At 36.5% G+C, this 18,022-nt stretch overlaps 1 protein-coding gene across 1 annotated transcript in view; it reads right to left on the bottom strand.

The window, feature by feature from the left end:
- PXDN (peroxidasin) overlaps window positions 1–18,022 on the bottom strand; it is an 85,241-nt gene that overhangs the window by 30,486 nt on the left and 36,733 nt on the right. Inside the window, exons 5-14 of the mRNA XM_083356549.1 lie at window positions 15,996–16,067; window positions 11,925–11,996; window positions 10,509–10,678; window positions 9,130–9,247; window positions 8,805–8,974; window positions 7,643–7,915; window positions 6,655–6,771; window positions 3,723–3,881; window positions 2,692–2,804; window positions 129–285 (exon numbers count right to left, since the gene is read on the bottom strand). Coding sequence (XP_083212675.1) covers window positions 129–285; window positions 2,692–2,804; window positions 3,723–3,881; window positions 6,655–6,771; window positions 7,643–7,915; window positions 8,805–8,974; window positions 9,130–9,247; window positions 10,509–10,678; window positions 11,925–11,996; window positions 15,996–16,067 — 1,421 coding nt within the window. The remainder of the gene's footprint in view (window positions 1–128; window positions 286–2,691; window positions 2,805–3,722; window positions 3,882–6,654; window positions 6,772–7,642; window positions 7,916–8,804; window positions 8,975–9,129; window positions 9,248–10,508; window positions 10,679–11,924; window positions 11,997–15,995; window positions 16,068–18,022) is intronic.

Here is an 18,022-nt window from a genome sequence, read left to right as displayed (position 1 = left end):
TGATTATTAAAGTCAAATTTAATAATTCCTCCAAAATTCTTAAGCATTACACTGAACATTTTTAATAATTCAATGATTGTGCACAATAATTATATCTGCAGTTGTCTATTCTAATGTATAAATCTTACCGTTCACAGTTAGTACCATGCTAACTGAGGAATATCCAATTGTATTCCTTGCTACGCATTCATAACGGCCTTGATCTGCCGGCCCAACATCTCGAATAGTAAGAAATCCTTCAGAGCTAACATGGAATTTCCCACTTTCCGTCACCTGAACACCATCCTGTAGCAATCAAAAGGCCAAGATATTCCATAACTTAGGCAGTGTTTTAGAAGAACTAAATCGTTTGAAGGTGTTTGTGGGTTTTTTTTTTGATTTGGCCAAAGGAAAACATAAAATTTAAATTTCCAAACCTGACAGATAAGGAATTCTCGATTCATATGCATAATCTGCATTTTGAAAGCCTAGCCATGTTCTAAGGCAGTGGTTTTTAAACTTGGGGTAATTTGGTTATATCCTGCAGTTAATGGAGCAATTTGAAATTGTTATTTAGGATCCAGTTTGGGACTGCTACTGCTGAGAAGTTTGTGAGGGAAAAAAATCTGAGTTTTTTTTTGGGGGGGGTGTTTATAATTATATTATTCAAGACTGGAAAAGTTGTAATTGGGTTAAACTGTCTAAGAAGCATTATTGTAAAGTCACCCAGGAAAATAGCAAACACCACTGATGGGAATACCTCTTCTGCAGAACAGGAAAGTGTAATTCCCTCACTTCTTCCTGCATCCCAGAATATGCCCTCCCAATATGCTCCTTTAGGAGAAAATGTTCTATAGCAGATGCAACATACACAAGAGAATGGTGGAGGTAGGAGAGAAAAGAAAAAGTACCATCATATGAGTAGACCTTTTGGTTTCTACTCTGTGCTTTGGATCCAGATTTAATCACGCTTAGAGGAGACTCATTTAAGTTAATGGTCAAAATTAGCTCTGACTGAATCCGATTGCCTCTAGGAGATTTATCCTAGGCAGAACTAAGTTTGGACTCAGCTTAGAGAGTTTATCGAGAGCCTCAAAAGTTGCTGAAAACGTACATTTGACTTGCTGGTTATTAAGTTATGCAGGTCTGGCCTTAGAAAAGTTGATTTAAGTTGTTGCCATGGACTAGAAATACAAGTTCACCTCGGCCTTACAGATTTATGATCTGGCTATTTGAGATGTAATGTAGGCAGTCTTTGACTTGAATTTCGGACTTTGAACAAAGTGGTTAAGAAACACACGACTGCTTTGCTCAAGGACCACAATCCCAGCACTCCTCTGTTTCAATTGTTAAGTGATCTCTTGGGTCCTGAAGTGGAGAGAGAGCAAAAGAGCTGCCTGTTGGGACGAGTCCGATAGCCCTTTCACTTTCAATTGTTTCTCCATCCCACCCAAGGATTTCCCCCATGCATTTCAGGATTTCAGCTCTGTTCCTGCAGCCCACTGAGGGATTTCTCCCCCATGCTTGGAGGGGAAATCCTTTGGCGGGCTTCAGGAACATTCAGCTGAATGAATGGAGCTGAAATCCTAAAAATTCCAGTTCGGTTCCTTCAGCCCACCGAACAATTTCAACTCCCCTTCATGCATAGAGATGAAATCCTTCAGGGGGCTGTGGAAGGAGCTCCGCTCCTGCTCCCTTCCACTCTGCTTGTAACCTTCCCTGCTACCACGGACTTTGGGAAGAAGCAGGCAGAGAGGATTGCAAATGGCAACCATGTGACAGCGGGGCTCTCAGCAGCCAATCATAAATGTGAGCTAGTTGCCAAGCAACCAAAATGTGGTCATGTGACCACGGGGAAAGGGGAATGGCATGTTTTATAATAGCTGGAAGCGCCCTTTCCAAGGCTGTCACAACCCAGGACTATCCGTGTGTAATTTGCAAGGCATATATGCTTTGCGTAGAAAAAAAATGGCTTCAAGATTTCCACCATAATCGCCATAGAATTAAAACTGTATTTTAGTGGTTGTATTTATCTGGACATTTTTTTCCCCAGCTCTACCTGGGAATACACATAGTCTTTCCCAATATTTGAAATGAACTGTGTATATACACCACGTGAACAGGCAGTCCTCGACTTACAACCATTTATTTAGTGACTGTTCAAATTTACAAGGGCTCTGAAAAGTGACTTAATGACTGTTTTTCACACTTATGACAGTGGCAGCATCCCCATGGTTATACGCTCAAAATTTGGATGCTTGGCAACTGACTCATATTTAGGATGGTTGCGGTATGCAGGTCCCTTTCGCGACCTTCCTTAGAAGCAAAGCTAATGGGGAAAACAGATTCCCTTAAAAATTGTGTTACTAACTTAACTGCAGTGAACCACTTAACATTTGTGAAAAGAAAGGTCGTAAAACGAGGCAAAACTCACTTAACAACTCTCACTTAGCAAAAGAAATTTTGGCCTCAATAGTGGTCGTAGTTAAGGACTACCTATAATCAGAAGGGATTAGATGATCAGTGTAGCAGTTCAAACTCTTATCAAAGTAGCCTGTCAATTAAAATCTCACTGCCTTTTGAGTAGCCTCTACAACAGATGGTTTCAGACAAAGGAAAGGCAAACACATTACACAGAGAAGAAGCAAACATATTCTTCTTACAGACTGAACTCTGCAAGAAGTTAGGAAATATGAAACTGGCATGCAGTACCTTATTCCATGTTATTACTGGTTCTGGCTCTCCTTGAGAACTGCATGGAATCTGTACATTTGTACCCACTTCCACTGTCATGTCACTTGGAACATTAGCAAACACAGGGGTTACTAAAATAAAGATTCCCAGAACGAAATATCAAGCAGATTTTTTTAAAAAATAAACAATTTTATTCAAATCATAATCACCTAGTTTTCAATCTAACAAAATCCTATTATTATTTAGTGCAGAATAGAATTTATCTAAAATTAAGGATTGAGTACATTTCTTTTAGGTCTATCGTCTGAATAATAATTATATTTTATAATTATATAAAACATGAATGTAAGCTCATTCCAAAGACTTGGTTCAGGATAGGGACTTTATTTAGTTTCTTGGCCATTTTTTCAACTCTCCATGCTAACATTCCTTTCCTAGTACAAGGAATAATGCATTGTTATGATTTAATAGGTATGAAGTTCCTATTTTTCTCCTATTTTTCCACATATAATCTTCTCTGCTCCTCAGCTCTCTATCTACCCAGTAATAGCTGCATTTTGGATTTCAGTTATTTAAACATATAATTAGCAAAGATATCATTACTGCATTCAAAAGGAAGCTTGGGGACCTGGCTCAGATCAGAGTACTAATAAGAAATGTATGGGGTTGAAGTATTAATCCTCTTGTTGCCCCTCCACAATTGTCCTCATCCATTTCAGGGGACCCTTACCTAGAGCACATTTAGTTTTGTCAATTCATTTCAGTAAACAAAATGGGGTTTTTGCCAGAAAACAAAGTCCAGTTGTATTGACAAGTTAAGAAAAAGTCATGTGCTAGATCTTTGAACTACCATACAATCAACATAGTTACAATATGGCAAATGTAAGTTAGCCACAGAAAGCAAAGCTTAAAAATACTTTTTAAAATAAAATGACATCACTGCCCTAGCAAAAGAGGGGAAAAAACTTTTAAAAACAGTTTAAAATTTAAATATTTAAAAACGTAAAAGAAAAAAAGAATTGCATGCAAATTCGCTTACACAAGCTTACCTCTTGGCTGTACACTCAGATGGACAGCAACTCTTTGAGATCCTACAATGTTGACCGCTTGACATTCGTATTGTCCTTGATCATGTAAAGCCACTGCAGAAATTCTCAGGGTTCCAGAAGACAAAACTAAGTGTCTTCTATCTACCGACAACTGACTACCTGAAAGAAGAATTTTTAAAATTAAATCATGAACCGCACATGTAACAGACAGACAAACCCGGATTCATATTCTTTTGTTTACAACAAAGAAAGAGGAAAAAAGAAAATAAATTAAGAGGTGATGGAAAAAAGTCCTATTAATATTCACAAGACTTTGTTTAAGTTTTTTTCTACGAGGATATGGAGGAATACCCCTTCCCTTGTTAACATTCAATTACTTTCTGAGAAAGGTGCCAGCAATGTTATCACTGGTGAAATCAGCCTGGGATTATGTCCTCTGTTCCCATGCCCCAATAAATGCTGCATCCAACCCATTCATGTCTGTTCACGTACCAAACCTAATTCCATCAGTAAAGATCACTGACTAGGCAGAAGACAAATAATTCCCTAAGAATCTTTAATCAGGAAACTATGGATCTGAGAACAATAACTTAGCTTCCTAATGACCTGCTTCAGAAAACCGATTCTCCTTATTTTCGGACAACTTATTCCACTAATGCTACAGCATAGGGAAGTTTACTTGGCCAACTTATTACTTTTAAATACATTTTTTAAAGATCAACCTTCACAACTCCTGCTCCGAGACAGAGCAAATAGAGAAGCCTGCTTCCATGCGGAGACTTCTGACTTTGTAAATAGCTACAGTCAGTGGTGGGATTCGGATATATGAACAACCAGTTCTCTGCGTGGACGCCACTTCCGGAAGTCCATTCCAAGCCTCGGAGGCCTGGGAGGAGGCCTCCCCAGCTGAAAATGGACTTCCAGAAGTGGCCTCCACACATTTACAGCGGTCCGTTCTGCGCCTTGAGGAAAAGGGCTATCTGGTTCGTCAAAGTCAACAAAAGATTAGCTACTGGTTCTGCCACCACTGGCTACCACTGGCTACAAGTCAATAGCAGTGCTCCAAGGACTCAAGGATTTCCCCCATTTTCTATATGACGTAAGTAGGAAACTTGTGATAAATAGGAAGCTCTCTCTATCTCAATTGGAAGAGAGGCCCACAGAGAGAAGCTGCTGTTCATCTCAAGGGCTTATCTTAAAATGTGGTTGGGAGCTGGCAAAACTTCTAAAAATGCCATGCTTCAAACATCAAAGAAGTTAATAAAGATAAAGACAGTTGGAAAGTCTGTAAAACAGCTGAAAACTGACATGGCTGACAAGGAAGAGATTAAGAATTTCTTCCCCCATCCTCTCCAAGTTACCTATAGATCTAAAGCAATTATAAACCCAAGTGAATATCTCTCTCCTCTATTAACTTTTGAATACTTTCTGAAGGAGGTGTTACTGATATTCCCTCTCTCTCAGGCCCCCTTATATATACACACACACATTCTGGTATTATTTTCCTACAATATATTTGCACATATCTAATATAGAATGATGGTTATCGCATCAACCAGTGATAAATCAATCAAGGCATCTGAGTTGTGTGGAGATGGGTGGGTGTCCTAAAAGTGGCAGAGTAATTCTAACTGGCCCAGAGCTGGAAGCTTGAACAATGGTCCTCTGCCAATACAAAGGTTAATAAGCTGGTTAAAAAACAACAAGATCTTCAGATATATGAGATATAACATCTTTTTAGACATCCACACCTCAGAAAAATGTTAGCTATACTTCTTGGGGCAGTAAGAACAGCTTTCAAAATTTCATGAGTACTATTTCCATAATGCTAATCTGTGACACAGATTCCACCTGGATTCCTTATAAGATCAGAAATAAGTGTTTGGGCTTAAAAAAATATTTTAAGAGACTGGCAAAGACCATCTGCCCCTGAGGAAAAAGAAGTGTGTAATGTTAAAATATCATTATGCTGCCGCAAAGGCATAATGTGTTTCCTTTTATACTTCAAGGTACTTACAGGTCCTTTGAAACCTAGATTTTCTGTTCATATTTGTACTCTAAATCATGATTTTGGATATTTTATAATTGGGCAGGAGAGTTTTCCTACACAGGATGACAGATTCATGCTCTCCTGAGGTGGACCAGAGTATCATCTGCATATGAAAGGATGGGTATCCTCTAGTCTCCTGATTTGTGAGCATGAAATGCAGGCTTGTTGAAAATTGATGCCATCAAGTTAATAATACGCAGATATGTTGCCAAGAATCCGTGCAAAGTAAGCAACACAGATAGTACTTAAATAAAATCTATTTCATGTGCAGCATAATATAGCATGTGCGGTAAGTGTTGGTAAACTGAGATCCAATGAAACGCTACATGGGCTCATTTTTCTTCTATTCCTGTCAGAAATTCTCATGGTGAACCTGAAGACAGGAACAAAATGTGGGACAAAGAGAACATGTGACATAATCTTGGAGCAAAACTATTCACCTCTAAGAGTAAATGTAGTGGGCAGCAATATTCTCCTGAGAAAAAGGTGGGATTCCAAAGGCTCTTCAGAGACTTCAAAAGAAATGTGAACCTCCGAACCTCCCTTACTAATCAAAACTGGGTTTTCTCTCACTTATTCACCGACAGTAATGGTGAATATTTTGGTTAAATTCAGTCACACCAAAGTAATAGCAATAGCAAGGGAATAAATATTCATAACTTTGCTCTATCGGAGAAATCTCTTCAACATTTCCATGCTGTAATAAATTACTCTGTAGTTTCAATGAAGGAGAATATTTGTAGCTCAGGGTTGACATGAGGGCTCCTTGGTGCTCTCTGAGCTTGCTTGTTTTCTTGAAAACGTTTCATTATCCTAAGTAGGTAGCATCATGAGTGTTCATAGTATATTAGCTTGGTATATTATTTTAAACTAAATTCTGACCTCCTTTAGTCCATGCAATGACTGGTTGTGGATAACCTTGTGCCTCACAAGGGAAATCAACAGTCTGTCCTTCAATCACGCTTCTGTCTTGAGGGGTCACAGTAAACTGAGGTACAGCTGTGTAAAAGGAAGACAAATAATGAAAGCAGTTTAGTATGTGTGTGTATATATAGAGTCAGAAATGCATCTTAGTCTCCCTTAATTCTTTGTTAGTAATTTACACAAATATATGAACTGTCTGGTGTGACTACAGCCTGTTCGATGGTCTTTGAGATAAGGCTGAAAACAGGAAATAAAGATTTGCCCCATGTTTGGGGCCTAGCAAGGTAATCTAAATAGTTAACATTTGACATATATACATATATATATATATATATATATATATATATATATATATATATATATATACACACACACACACATACATACATACATACATACATACACACACACACACACACACCACAAATATATTTTATTTTGTATTCTTTGAACTATAGAGTGAGAACCACTTCCATTACAGATCTTTGGTACCTGGCTAAACACATGCAGACTTGGAACCATCCAGGATTATTAGACCACTTGAGACTTTGGATGAAAAATAAATGAAAACAAAAATCCACAGTAAAGGCATCTTAGCAATGATTTAACCGAGTCTTTGGATTCATAATACCTTGCTTTCTTTCCTTTTTGTAAAGACAAATTATATTGTGAAGAAAACAACATAGTCACAACTATACAATATATATTTGTAAGGTAACAATAACAGTACGTGAAATACCAATCAAACACTCAAAGAAGCATCAGGACAATATCGAAGCTTTCAATATGCAATTTTACTTTCCAAATATTAGCCGGTTAATATGAGATTGCATTGAAAATATGCATTCCATTAGGGGAAAATCCTTTTGCATCTTTTCAAAATGTTAATTGATTTACAGGTTGGAATAAATGTCAAACCCAAACCACCTTTGAAAGTGTTGCCTACCTTGCACAATAATGAAGGCAGTCGCATGGATGCTATCTAGACTGTTGGTTGCGAAGCATGTATATTCACCACCCTCTTCCTGCTCCACATTCTGGATATAAAGTCCTCCTGATGGAGTGATGGCGATCCGTGAATCATTTGGCAGAGGTGTTCTGTCACCTTTTGTCCATGTGATACGTGGTTGGGGATGCCCAGTTGCACTACATTCCAGGGTGACACTTTCTCCAACCAGAACCTCTGTGTTTTGTGGATGAATCACAAAACTTGGCCGAGCTGTTAAAAAGATAGCATATCTATAATACGTTTTCATCAATATGGTATTTCTCAAACTTAGGATGGCTGGGGAATTCTGGGACTTCTTAAAGTTCCCAAGGTTAGGAAACACTGCACTAGTATAATTATTAGTTCCCAAGCTTAGGAAACACTGCACTAGTACACCAAAAAGAGGAAATGTTTTTTTTAAATAAGAGCTGCATTTGCTACAATATGGAATGCATATTAAGTGCACTTATCATGTACAAAGAACTCAGCAGTGTAATATAGTTGGGCAGAAAAAATAGGATGAACTCTTACTTCTGTTACAATTTTCTCTTAAAAGTATTCCTTTCTAGCTGACTCAAATCCAGTAAAAGGAGTATAACAGTAAAAAAGGGAAAGGGGCTTATCTCACAATTAAAGCAATTTGTTTCTCCTTGTATCTTACATCAAAAAAATTAGCCATATTTAATTAGTCCTAAGTATTAGAGGGCTTTTATGATTCATAAGGAAATTATGATACAAGATTTTTTTGCTACAATATTTTGAACCATTTGATAATTTATCTGTAGGTCCATTATACCAGTATATACTATGACAGCATTGTGTCACAGCTAAAGTGCTTAGATAGAAACTGGAAATCTGAGTTCTAATCTTGGGCACGAAAACCACCTGGCTGACTTGGGACAGTCACTTTCTCTCAGCATAATCCACCCCCACAGCTGTTATGTGAGGAAAATTGTGCACACTGATTTGAGTTGACCAAACTTTTTTTAAAAAAAAAAAAGGTGGGAGAAAAGTCTAAATAAATGCAATAGTAGCAAATAGCTCTCCTGAAGCTATTTGCACAGAAGCAGAGAATTAAAACAAAACCAAACAAAAGGTTGGCATTAGTAAATCTTCCCACCTGGTGAACCAAAGTAGCGCAGAGTTACTTCTTGAGTTTTAACTTCTCCAGCTATATTTTTTGCCATGCACTGGTAAATGCCTTGATCTGTCTCTTGAGTATTCTGAATCATTAGCGTCCCATCATCAAGCAAATTTAAACGAGAATCTGCTTTCATACTGAGTTCATTGCTATGGAGAAAGAAACGTGAGAGTAGAATTGCCACTTTTCAATAACAAATATGTTCAAACCAAGAAAAGGAGGTGAAAAACAGTTTTGTCCAGAAGGCACACACAGATTCATTATCAGAACCATTCTTTACACAAGCTATTTAAAACAATCTTACTTGTTGCGAAGCCAAATGATTTCTGGTTTGGGATTTCCTTCAGCTCTGCAAGTGAAGTAGACGGTATTCCCTGAGGTTACGTCCACATCCTGAGGCTCTGATGTAATTCTTGGCCTCTCTGGATTATCAACAAAGCATATGAAAAGAAAGCTCTATAAAATTGGAATTTAAAAACAGTTTAGTTCTTAATTTTAAAGTAGGGTATAAATCACTGTTTCTCATTGGTGCAATAATTATATAAACATTGGAACATGCAAGTTTATATCATTTCATAGAAAAGTGTCCAACTGTCCAATTTCAGATTTTCTGATTTTTTTTGCATTCTTTGCCAGTGAATATTATTAGAGTTTCTGGCCCTAGATGAGTATAATATAACTATATATGATTACACTTCCAAGTTTTCTTTAAGATCCCCTCACCCATTGTAACAAAATGCTTATTTTTCAGTGTTATAGGGTGGAAAAAAGGACAATTCAACGATTCTCAATTTTGCATTACACTGTTTTATTTTTAATGATGCCGAGGAGTTTTTGTTCAACACGCAATGGAACACTTTTATAACATAAAAATATTGTTCAGAAGTTAAAGAAGAACAGAAACAGAAAACGTAATTTTTCTACCACCAAACTCTACCATCAGCCCCTTAATGCCAAAATGACAACCAGTATGCTTGGAATTTAAGAGCATCAGAATTTTTATGACTGCTGAAAATGGCTATCATATTTGTAAAGCAGAAATTAAAGTGAAGCTGTTGTCAGAAATTAAAATAGAAGTTATTGTGTCATAAATGGAGTAAAACACCAAGATCCCTCACCAACTAGGAAACCTCCTCTAGAAAAATTCCATCCAGTCCATTATAGCCTTTATACTGGTTATCCTCACTTACCATTCAAAGTTATAACAGTGTAAAAATAAAAAAGCCTTTATGGCTGTTGCAATGTCTGCAATTGCATACTTCACAACCAGCTTCCCACAAGCAGAGTCAATGGAGAAGTTGGCAGTAAAATTTGATCACGTGATGTCTCACTTAACGACTGTGAGATTTGTTTAACAACTGAATAGGAAACGATGTTGTAAGCCCACCACGGTCCACTTAGTAACAGAGCTGCTGGTCTCAATTGTGGTCACTAAGCAAGGAATTACCTTGCCCAAAAGACATTCAGTAGTCTTCTCCCCTCTTGCATCAAAAGACTTAATGAGTTCTTGATTTTTATATTTATTTATTCACACACACACACACACACACACACACACACACACACACACACACACATTATATATGTATAATTTGCATTTTACAGTGAAGACAGGCTCTAAAATGTATAATATCTGTACTAAAATATGGAGAAAGTATATTTATAACTTTAAAGCAATCTCACCACAGTTAAGTTCTTCTGGTGTTATTGTGGCCACAGACCTTCCCTGGATCCTCCTTGGATATTCACACGTGGCTGCAGCCTGCGCATGACCAGATTCAGCATATGTTTTCAACAGCTCTGCCAGCCATAATATTTCACAGTCACAGTGAAGTGCGTTGGAATCCAGGCGTCTGGATAAAACAAGAAATTATCACTGTTTCCACTTACAAGGCTCAGCACTACATGGGCTTATTCCAAGTCTCTTGTTTAGAAAAGTATGAGATGCAGTCATATTATTAACCATATTACAATACCTCCTAGTCACTGAAGAAGAGAAAAACCTGAAAGCCAGGACATACAAAATATATTTACTTTATTGGGTTTGTGTGCTGCCAAATCCCAAAAGACTCACATCAGCTTACAAATAGATGTATGTGAAAATGGAATCCAAATCCCTTGGTTGTGACTTTTTTTTCTGAATTAGAATTTGGGATATTAGAAAGCAAACCATGTGCCATATTGAAATATGTGTGTAAGGTGGTAAATACTACTCCAAGGAAAATTTCACTCACTTTCTAAACTTCAGTAAAAGAGAGAAAGAACCTAGGAAATGTGCCATTTCCGTTGTGGCATATGCCCTCTGGAATAAGATCCCTCTGGAGACCATCTGGCTCCCATCAGGATGATATTCCAGAAGGCCTTGAAGAGCTGGCTCTTTTTCAAGGATTTGTGTTAGGATGGTGGATGTACTAGGCATATGGTTTGATGTCAAGTGGCCAGACCTCCCTTTGTTTACTCGTCTTCTTGATACCTGTTTATTGTGGGCTGCCCAAAGTCTGTCTGGAATCAGGCAGAACCGAAAATGAATTGAATCATACTGAAAAAATGAAATAAATAAAATAATCTCATCCCTACCATTTACATTTCATAATCAGAGCTGTGAAAATCCTATTGAGGCTAGAACATTCCATCCTATTCCAACCCAAGAGTTTTTACCACTGTTTCATGATCAGAACAGTTTTCTTGTAAAAATGCAAACAAAACAAATTTGAAATAAAATTGAAATGCTCCGTCCATTTTTGAAACACTTCCAGCAAGTTCAAAATAAGCTTTGAAGATTGGAAATGTCTTCTTTGTTGGAAAATTTTAAACATATCATCCTAAACAAAAAAAAGGAGAATATGCATATATGTTATAAGCAAATGTTGAAACATGTTTACAGCTACGATGCTTTTGTTAAATCCAACTAGTTCAAATACATGTAATTATGAATTCCAGAAGAAACTGCTTCCTCAGAGGCCACAGACTAAACATGACCAATTCCAAAATTATCAGGAACTTTGACTGAATAAAAGATAAGGAAATCAAAATGAGATATTTCATAAATCAAATGTTTAAAATATCAAGTGCAAAGTTTAAAGATTTTTTTTTACTCACAGCCGTTTCATGGATTCCAAATTACTAAATGTCCCAGGAATTAAATGAGAGATTCTGTTGTTGTGTAAAAATCTGTTGAAAAAATTGCATTTATTATGAAAAATTCAATCTTCTCCTATAATACTAAAGAAAACCAAAGTCTCTTATTATATTGGATCATATCCATACAAACAACGAACCTACCTTCCTGCTTAAACTGTTGTGCTAATAATAAGAATTCCTGCTAATCTCTTATCATATTACATAGATCAGCAGAATGCTATTAATACAAAATAAAAGTGCTGCTTACTCATGAATGTTTAGTATTATATTAAATTTTTACTAAATTCAGTGGGCTTCACCACAAATAAATGGTTAGAGAGCTATAATTGAGAAAACAACTTCTTTGATTTACAAAGCTACATTATTGCTTTTATTCACGCCGAACAGTTAATCAGAACTGTAGCATGTTCTGGTTAATTGTAAATGAATGTACAGGTAGTCCTCAACTTACAACAATTCATTTAGTGACCATTCAAAGTTACAACGGCACTGCAAAAAGTGACCTATGACCGTTTTTCACAACTGTTGCAGCATCCTCATGGTCACATGATCAAAATTCAGATGCTTGGCAAGTGGTTCATATTTATGACGGCTGCAGTGTCCCAGGATCATGTGATCAATTTTTTCAACCTTCTGACAAGCACAGTCAATGGGGAATCCAGATTCACTTAACAACCATGCTACTAACTTAACAAATGCAATGATTCACTTAACAGCTATGGCAAGAAAATTTGTAAAATGGGGCAAGCTCACTTAATAAATGTTTCACTTAGCAACATAAATTTTGGGCTCAATTGTGTTTGCAATTTGAGGGCTACCTGTATTTAATCATACAGATCACTAAGGCAGCATTCTTCCAAGAGCAACTGTAGCTACCAAGTGGAAAGAACAATTTTAAGATTATATGTAAAAGAACCATAAACCAAAAACCAACCTTGGTTTGTAAGAACCTACAGAAATCTAACTTTGAAATAAGACTACGTTTTAGGTTAATTTAACTGTTCATTCCAACATGTTGATTGGAAGAGGCAGTCGAGAAAAAATGAGCTGTGTGCATTAGTGTATATCTCATAAACAGTAAGTCAGAAATCTCCATTAGAATATTGATTGTTTATATGGAAATAAATGCTACGATTTATATGTCTTAGCTTGTATTTCTTTAAGCTGGGTACTAGTTTGATAGAGTCTACTATTGAGAGTAAGGTAAGTCTTGGGCCACAATCATAACTTGTAGAACCAGAGGAACTGAATAGGGTACTGTGGGCGCCCCGGACTTATGGAATCAGTTACCGGTTGAGCTCCGGACGGCGCCTGACCTTCGCTCCTTCCGACGTGATCTGAAGACCTATTTATTTGAACAAGCCGGCCTGGCCTGATGGGGGATGTGTTGGGGTTTTTATTGTGGGTTTTTTATACTATTATTTATTGTTTTAGCTCGGGCTTCTATTTATTTCTCTTTTAACTTTTGTACTTTGTATTTTATATGTGCCCTGTTCACCGCCCTGAGTCCTTCGGGAGAAGGGCGGTATACAAATATAATAAAATAAATAAATAAATAAATAAATACTTGGTAGTCTGAATAAATTAACACATAAATTAATACAAACAATATAGCTATCCAGATGGCATCATAAGAAAGAAGTAACCAGCACTGGATATTTTATACTGAGTTTAAGTGAAACTCTGCAGTTACATACCACTACTCCTGCACTTAGGTAAGTGTTGATCTAGATCCAAGCAGAATATTTATTTATTTATTTATTTATTTATTATATTTTTATACCGCCCTTCTCCCGAAGGACTCAGGGCGGTGTACAGGGCAATAAATATAAAAAACAGAATACAAAAGTTAAAAACGATTAAATATTTAGCCCAAGTTTAAAACAGTATTAAAAACATATTAAAACCCCAACCCTAATCCATCAGACCAGGTCAGATTGCTCAAATAAATAAGTTTTTAGATCGCGCCGGAAGGTGCGAAGGTTGGGGGCCATCCGGAGCTCAACCGGGAGGCGGTTCCACAGGTCTGGCGTGCCCACAGAGAACGCCCTCCCCCTGGGGGCCACCAATCGACATTCTTTGATCGGAGGCACCCTGAGGAGGCCCTCTCTGTGGGAGCGCACTGGACGGAGGGAAGTTGACGCCGGCCGCAGGTGTTGCCATAGGTAATCCGGACCCATGCCATGTAGGGTTTTGTAAGTCAGAATATGGATTTCTGGGAAAGAACTAGAGGACTGAAGATAGTTCAGCGAAAAGCAGAGGACTACAGCAGAATTAAGAGATGGCAAGTGGACCAGCTCTTTAATAATTCCTCTCGGAACAAAGAGAGGAACTGAGATCACCCATAAGTGCTCCAGAGAGCTGCTCCTCTGGACAAGACCACAAGACAGCAGTCTCTGGCAGATTTAGAGCCCTGGGAGACAATGGAATAGCCATTGTGGTAAAAATGTGGTCAGCCTCCTTGAAAGGATACTAAGTTCACATACCTCCTTTTCTAATCACTTTTGGAAATTGCTTGCTACAGCTTTTCAGCTATTAAGAACCTTTAGATTGATACATTTTATAATACTGGGTGAGTTTTCTTCAATCCTTACTGAAAGAAGTTTTAAATGCAAGTTTAAGGTCTTTAAAAAAAGTTTATATATAAGCAAAAGAGTGATTAAAACTTTGATTTCAGAAAGTTACAAACAGTCTAAGCACTCTGATAAATTTGAAATCAAATTTTGGAATTAATTATAAAGAAAGTTTCCTATGGGAAAATGCTGTTGTTTTTAACTTTAAAAAAGTAAGATTTAAAAGTTGGAAACTGGAGGGAACTAGAGGGAAGTAAAGATTACAGTTAAAGAATACTTACTTGACTTACAGAATGAAGTAAAATATTTTAACATTGGACACATTGAAGGATATTGTAGAAGTTAATTTTAATAGCAACTACCTCTATAGACACACTGTGTCTGAAAGATGTTATGGAAAAGGAACAAGTTCTACCGGATAAGATTGAAATGGAGTTCAAAGTGGATTTAAAAATGATAGGCTACAAAAATGACATGGAAAATGATGTTACACTATACATACAAAAGAAACCGGCTGATGTCTTTATACTAGAGATTTACCGGTGGGACTGTATTAAAACTACAAAATGGACTGATGAAATTGACAAGGGCTTTGAGAGAAGAGATAAAGATAGACAAAAACAAATGTTAGAACTCTACATATGGGGTTTAATGATTGCTGGATAGAAGAAAAAATGCAATTGATTATGGTTAATAGGTGGTTACTTCTAGTGTTGTTTAATGGATATTTTCATTGATTGGGTGTAATGGTTTAGTCTGAAATATCTATGTTATTACTTTTGGCATATAAGTAAGAGATTCTAATATAACCAGAAGTGAGAACTGCTGCCATGCTTTTGGTCTTCCAGAATGGTATTAAATCTTGGTTTTATTGGTTGGCTTGGGGTTCTGAGGGGCACTTATCATTGGAGGTGTTTGACTGGCTGAGGAGACATCATCCTTGTGCTGTCCGACTCTTAATCCCATTTTGTTGTACAGGGTAAAATTTTTGCATAATCATATTTTAATTAGTTTTCTATTTATCTTTTTATAATCTGTAAACTGCCTAGAGTCACCTTATAGGAAAGATGGGTGGCATAAATATTTAATAAATAATAATAATACTAAAGATTAAGACTGTTAAAAATAAAAGGAAGGAATATACAGTTGATGTATTTGATCAAGATTAAAATGGACATTTCTTTATATATTTCTTTTCTTTTTCTTTAGCTTATTTTTTTCTTTTCTCTTTCTCTTTCTAATTTCTTTCTTTTCCACACCTTGTATGTTTTTATTTTTCTAATTATAATCATTAATAAAATTACTATTAAAAATAGATCTGCATAGATCCTACAAGCTTAGATCTAAGCCTAGTTTGAGCAGAAATTTTAATAATGTTTCCAAGTGTTATATTACTTGATAGGTTAAAAAAGCTAACATATGAGTGGGGAAAAAAAGAAAAAAGAAAAACACTTACAATCTTTCAAGTTTGGGAAGATGGGTGAATGATTCTGGCTCCAAGGTTTCAATCTGGTTAAAGTGCAGATATCTGTTAAAAAGTTAGAGAGAGAAAAATAAAAGGATATAGAAAAAGAAATAACATGATAATAAGCAAACTAAAGCCTATTTTTAAAAATCTTCAAATAAAGTTAGATCCTAGCCTCAGCTTTTGCCTGAAAATCAGTGATATAATATAAATATTACCTCATATTTATGTCATTCAGCACAAATTTATAATTAACAAACATCACCAATGGCTTGAGAATTAAGCATACATAATAAAAATAATGGTAAAAGATAACATATAGGTATATTATGTGTATATATATATTAACTCAATCAATTGGAGTTTATTCAGTAATAATTAAACAATGTGATATGGAATCCCAGTCACATGATTAAATTTCTTACTTCTTTATCTCTTTTTTTAATAAATAAGCCAGAGATAGAACTCTCAGTGGGCAGAATATATCAACCAAAAAAAAGAGATAAAGTAAGAAATTTAATCATATGACTGGGATTCCATATCACATTGTTTAATTATTACTGAATAAACTCCAATTGATTGAGTTAATGTAACAGGCTAAATCACGAAACCATGGTTTTCAAATCACAACTGGCTGTCTTGCCACAATGTGCTAAGCCAAAAGCAACTAAGGTTTAGTACTGTGAACCAGGTGTACATTTCTTCTCTAGTCAAAAAACTTCAGTTTGAATATGCTTGTAGAATATAAACCCAATTCTTCATTGCATAGAACATGAATTATAGATAAGAAAGATTTATATATTCAAAAGAACAAAAAGTTAACCAAGCATAGGAAAATAATAAGAGCCATGATGGTGCAATGGTTAGAATGCAGTACTGCAAGTTAACTCTGCTCACAGCCAGGAGTTCGATCCTGACTGGCTCAAGGTTGACTCAGCCTTCCACCCTTCTGAGATTGGTAAAATGAGTAGCCAGATTGTTGGGGGGCAATATGCTGACATTGTAAACCGCTCAGAGAGGGTTGTAAAGCACTATGGAGCGATATATAAGTCCGGTGCTATTGCTATAATGAAGAATATGGAATATAAGCTATGAATTGCTGTTCTGTTCTATGGGATGACGAGCTGTATTCCTAAATTGGTGGCTATTATGACAGTATTAGTTATTATGCCCAAACAGGATGAGAAAATATGTGGAAAAAGCATGGAAGGGGACCCACCCCCTCCAATGTTTTCAGCTCTGCTTTTCTTGTTCTCAATCTCATGAGGTTGAACACTAATGTCTGAAAGGCAATCGTGGTCACATTTAGCTTAGGTTGCCACAGAAATCAGAGGTTCTTAACTAGTAGGAACCAGAATCCCCTTAGGATTCTTCTTGCATTTAAGCAATCACAAATAAAACTCCAAATCTTTCTGCTCACTGCCAGGAAGTCCAAAAGGAAAAGAAGCTGAAATAAACATACAAAATCCATGGAACACCTGAATATGTAAAAGGAGGAGCATTGTTTAACCTTCAAAAGTCTACGGATCTCTTCCTAGAACTGTCACTTAAGTAATATTGGCTGCAGGTCTGGTAGATATTGGGTTTCTGTTCTCAGAAGAGTGAAAAAGGTGCATCCAAAGTACAAAAATATGATGAAAATGTGCTAACAGTAAGGGAAGATATGCAAAAGAGTGAACTGATCCACGGCAAATATCTATTTCCAAATCTGTGTGGCTGAAATAAGAATTCAGGGATACTGATAGAAAAAAGTATAGAAAGGATGCTTAATTACTTCCATTCAATTTTTACATTTATATTATCTATTAATCGTTTTTTCTTGAGGGTTTGCTACTGATGGAGAATTTGCAAGAAAGCTCAGCTTGCAGTTCTCCTCTGCCTGTCGTATCCTGTCTCAACTATTATGAGGGATACATCTCAGTCTACTTTTCTGGAAAAATGAGAAAGTATTTCAGCAGGCTGCAAGCAAAAACTCCACAACAGAACCACCCTCTATTTTAATACAAATACGTACACAG

Source organism: Vipera ursinii (assembly GCF_947247035.1).
Source record: "Vipera ursinii genome assembly, chromosome: 1".
Lineage (NCBI taxonomy): Eukaryota > Metazoa > Chordata > Lepidosauria > Squamata > Viperidae > Vipera > Vipera ursinii.
The sequence above is the reverse complement of the archived record's forward strand: the minus strand, read 5'-3'. Positions and strand labels throughout refer to the sequence as shown.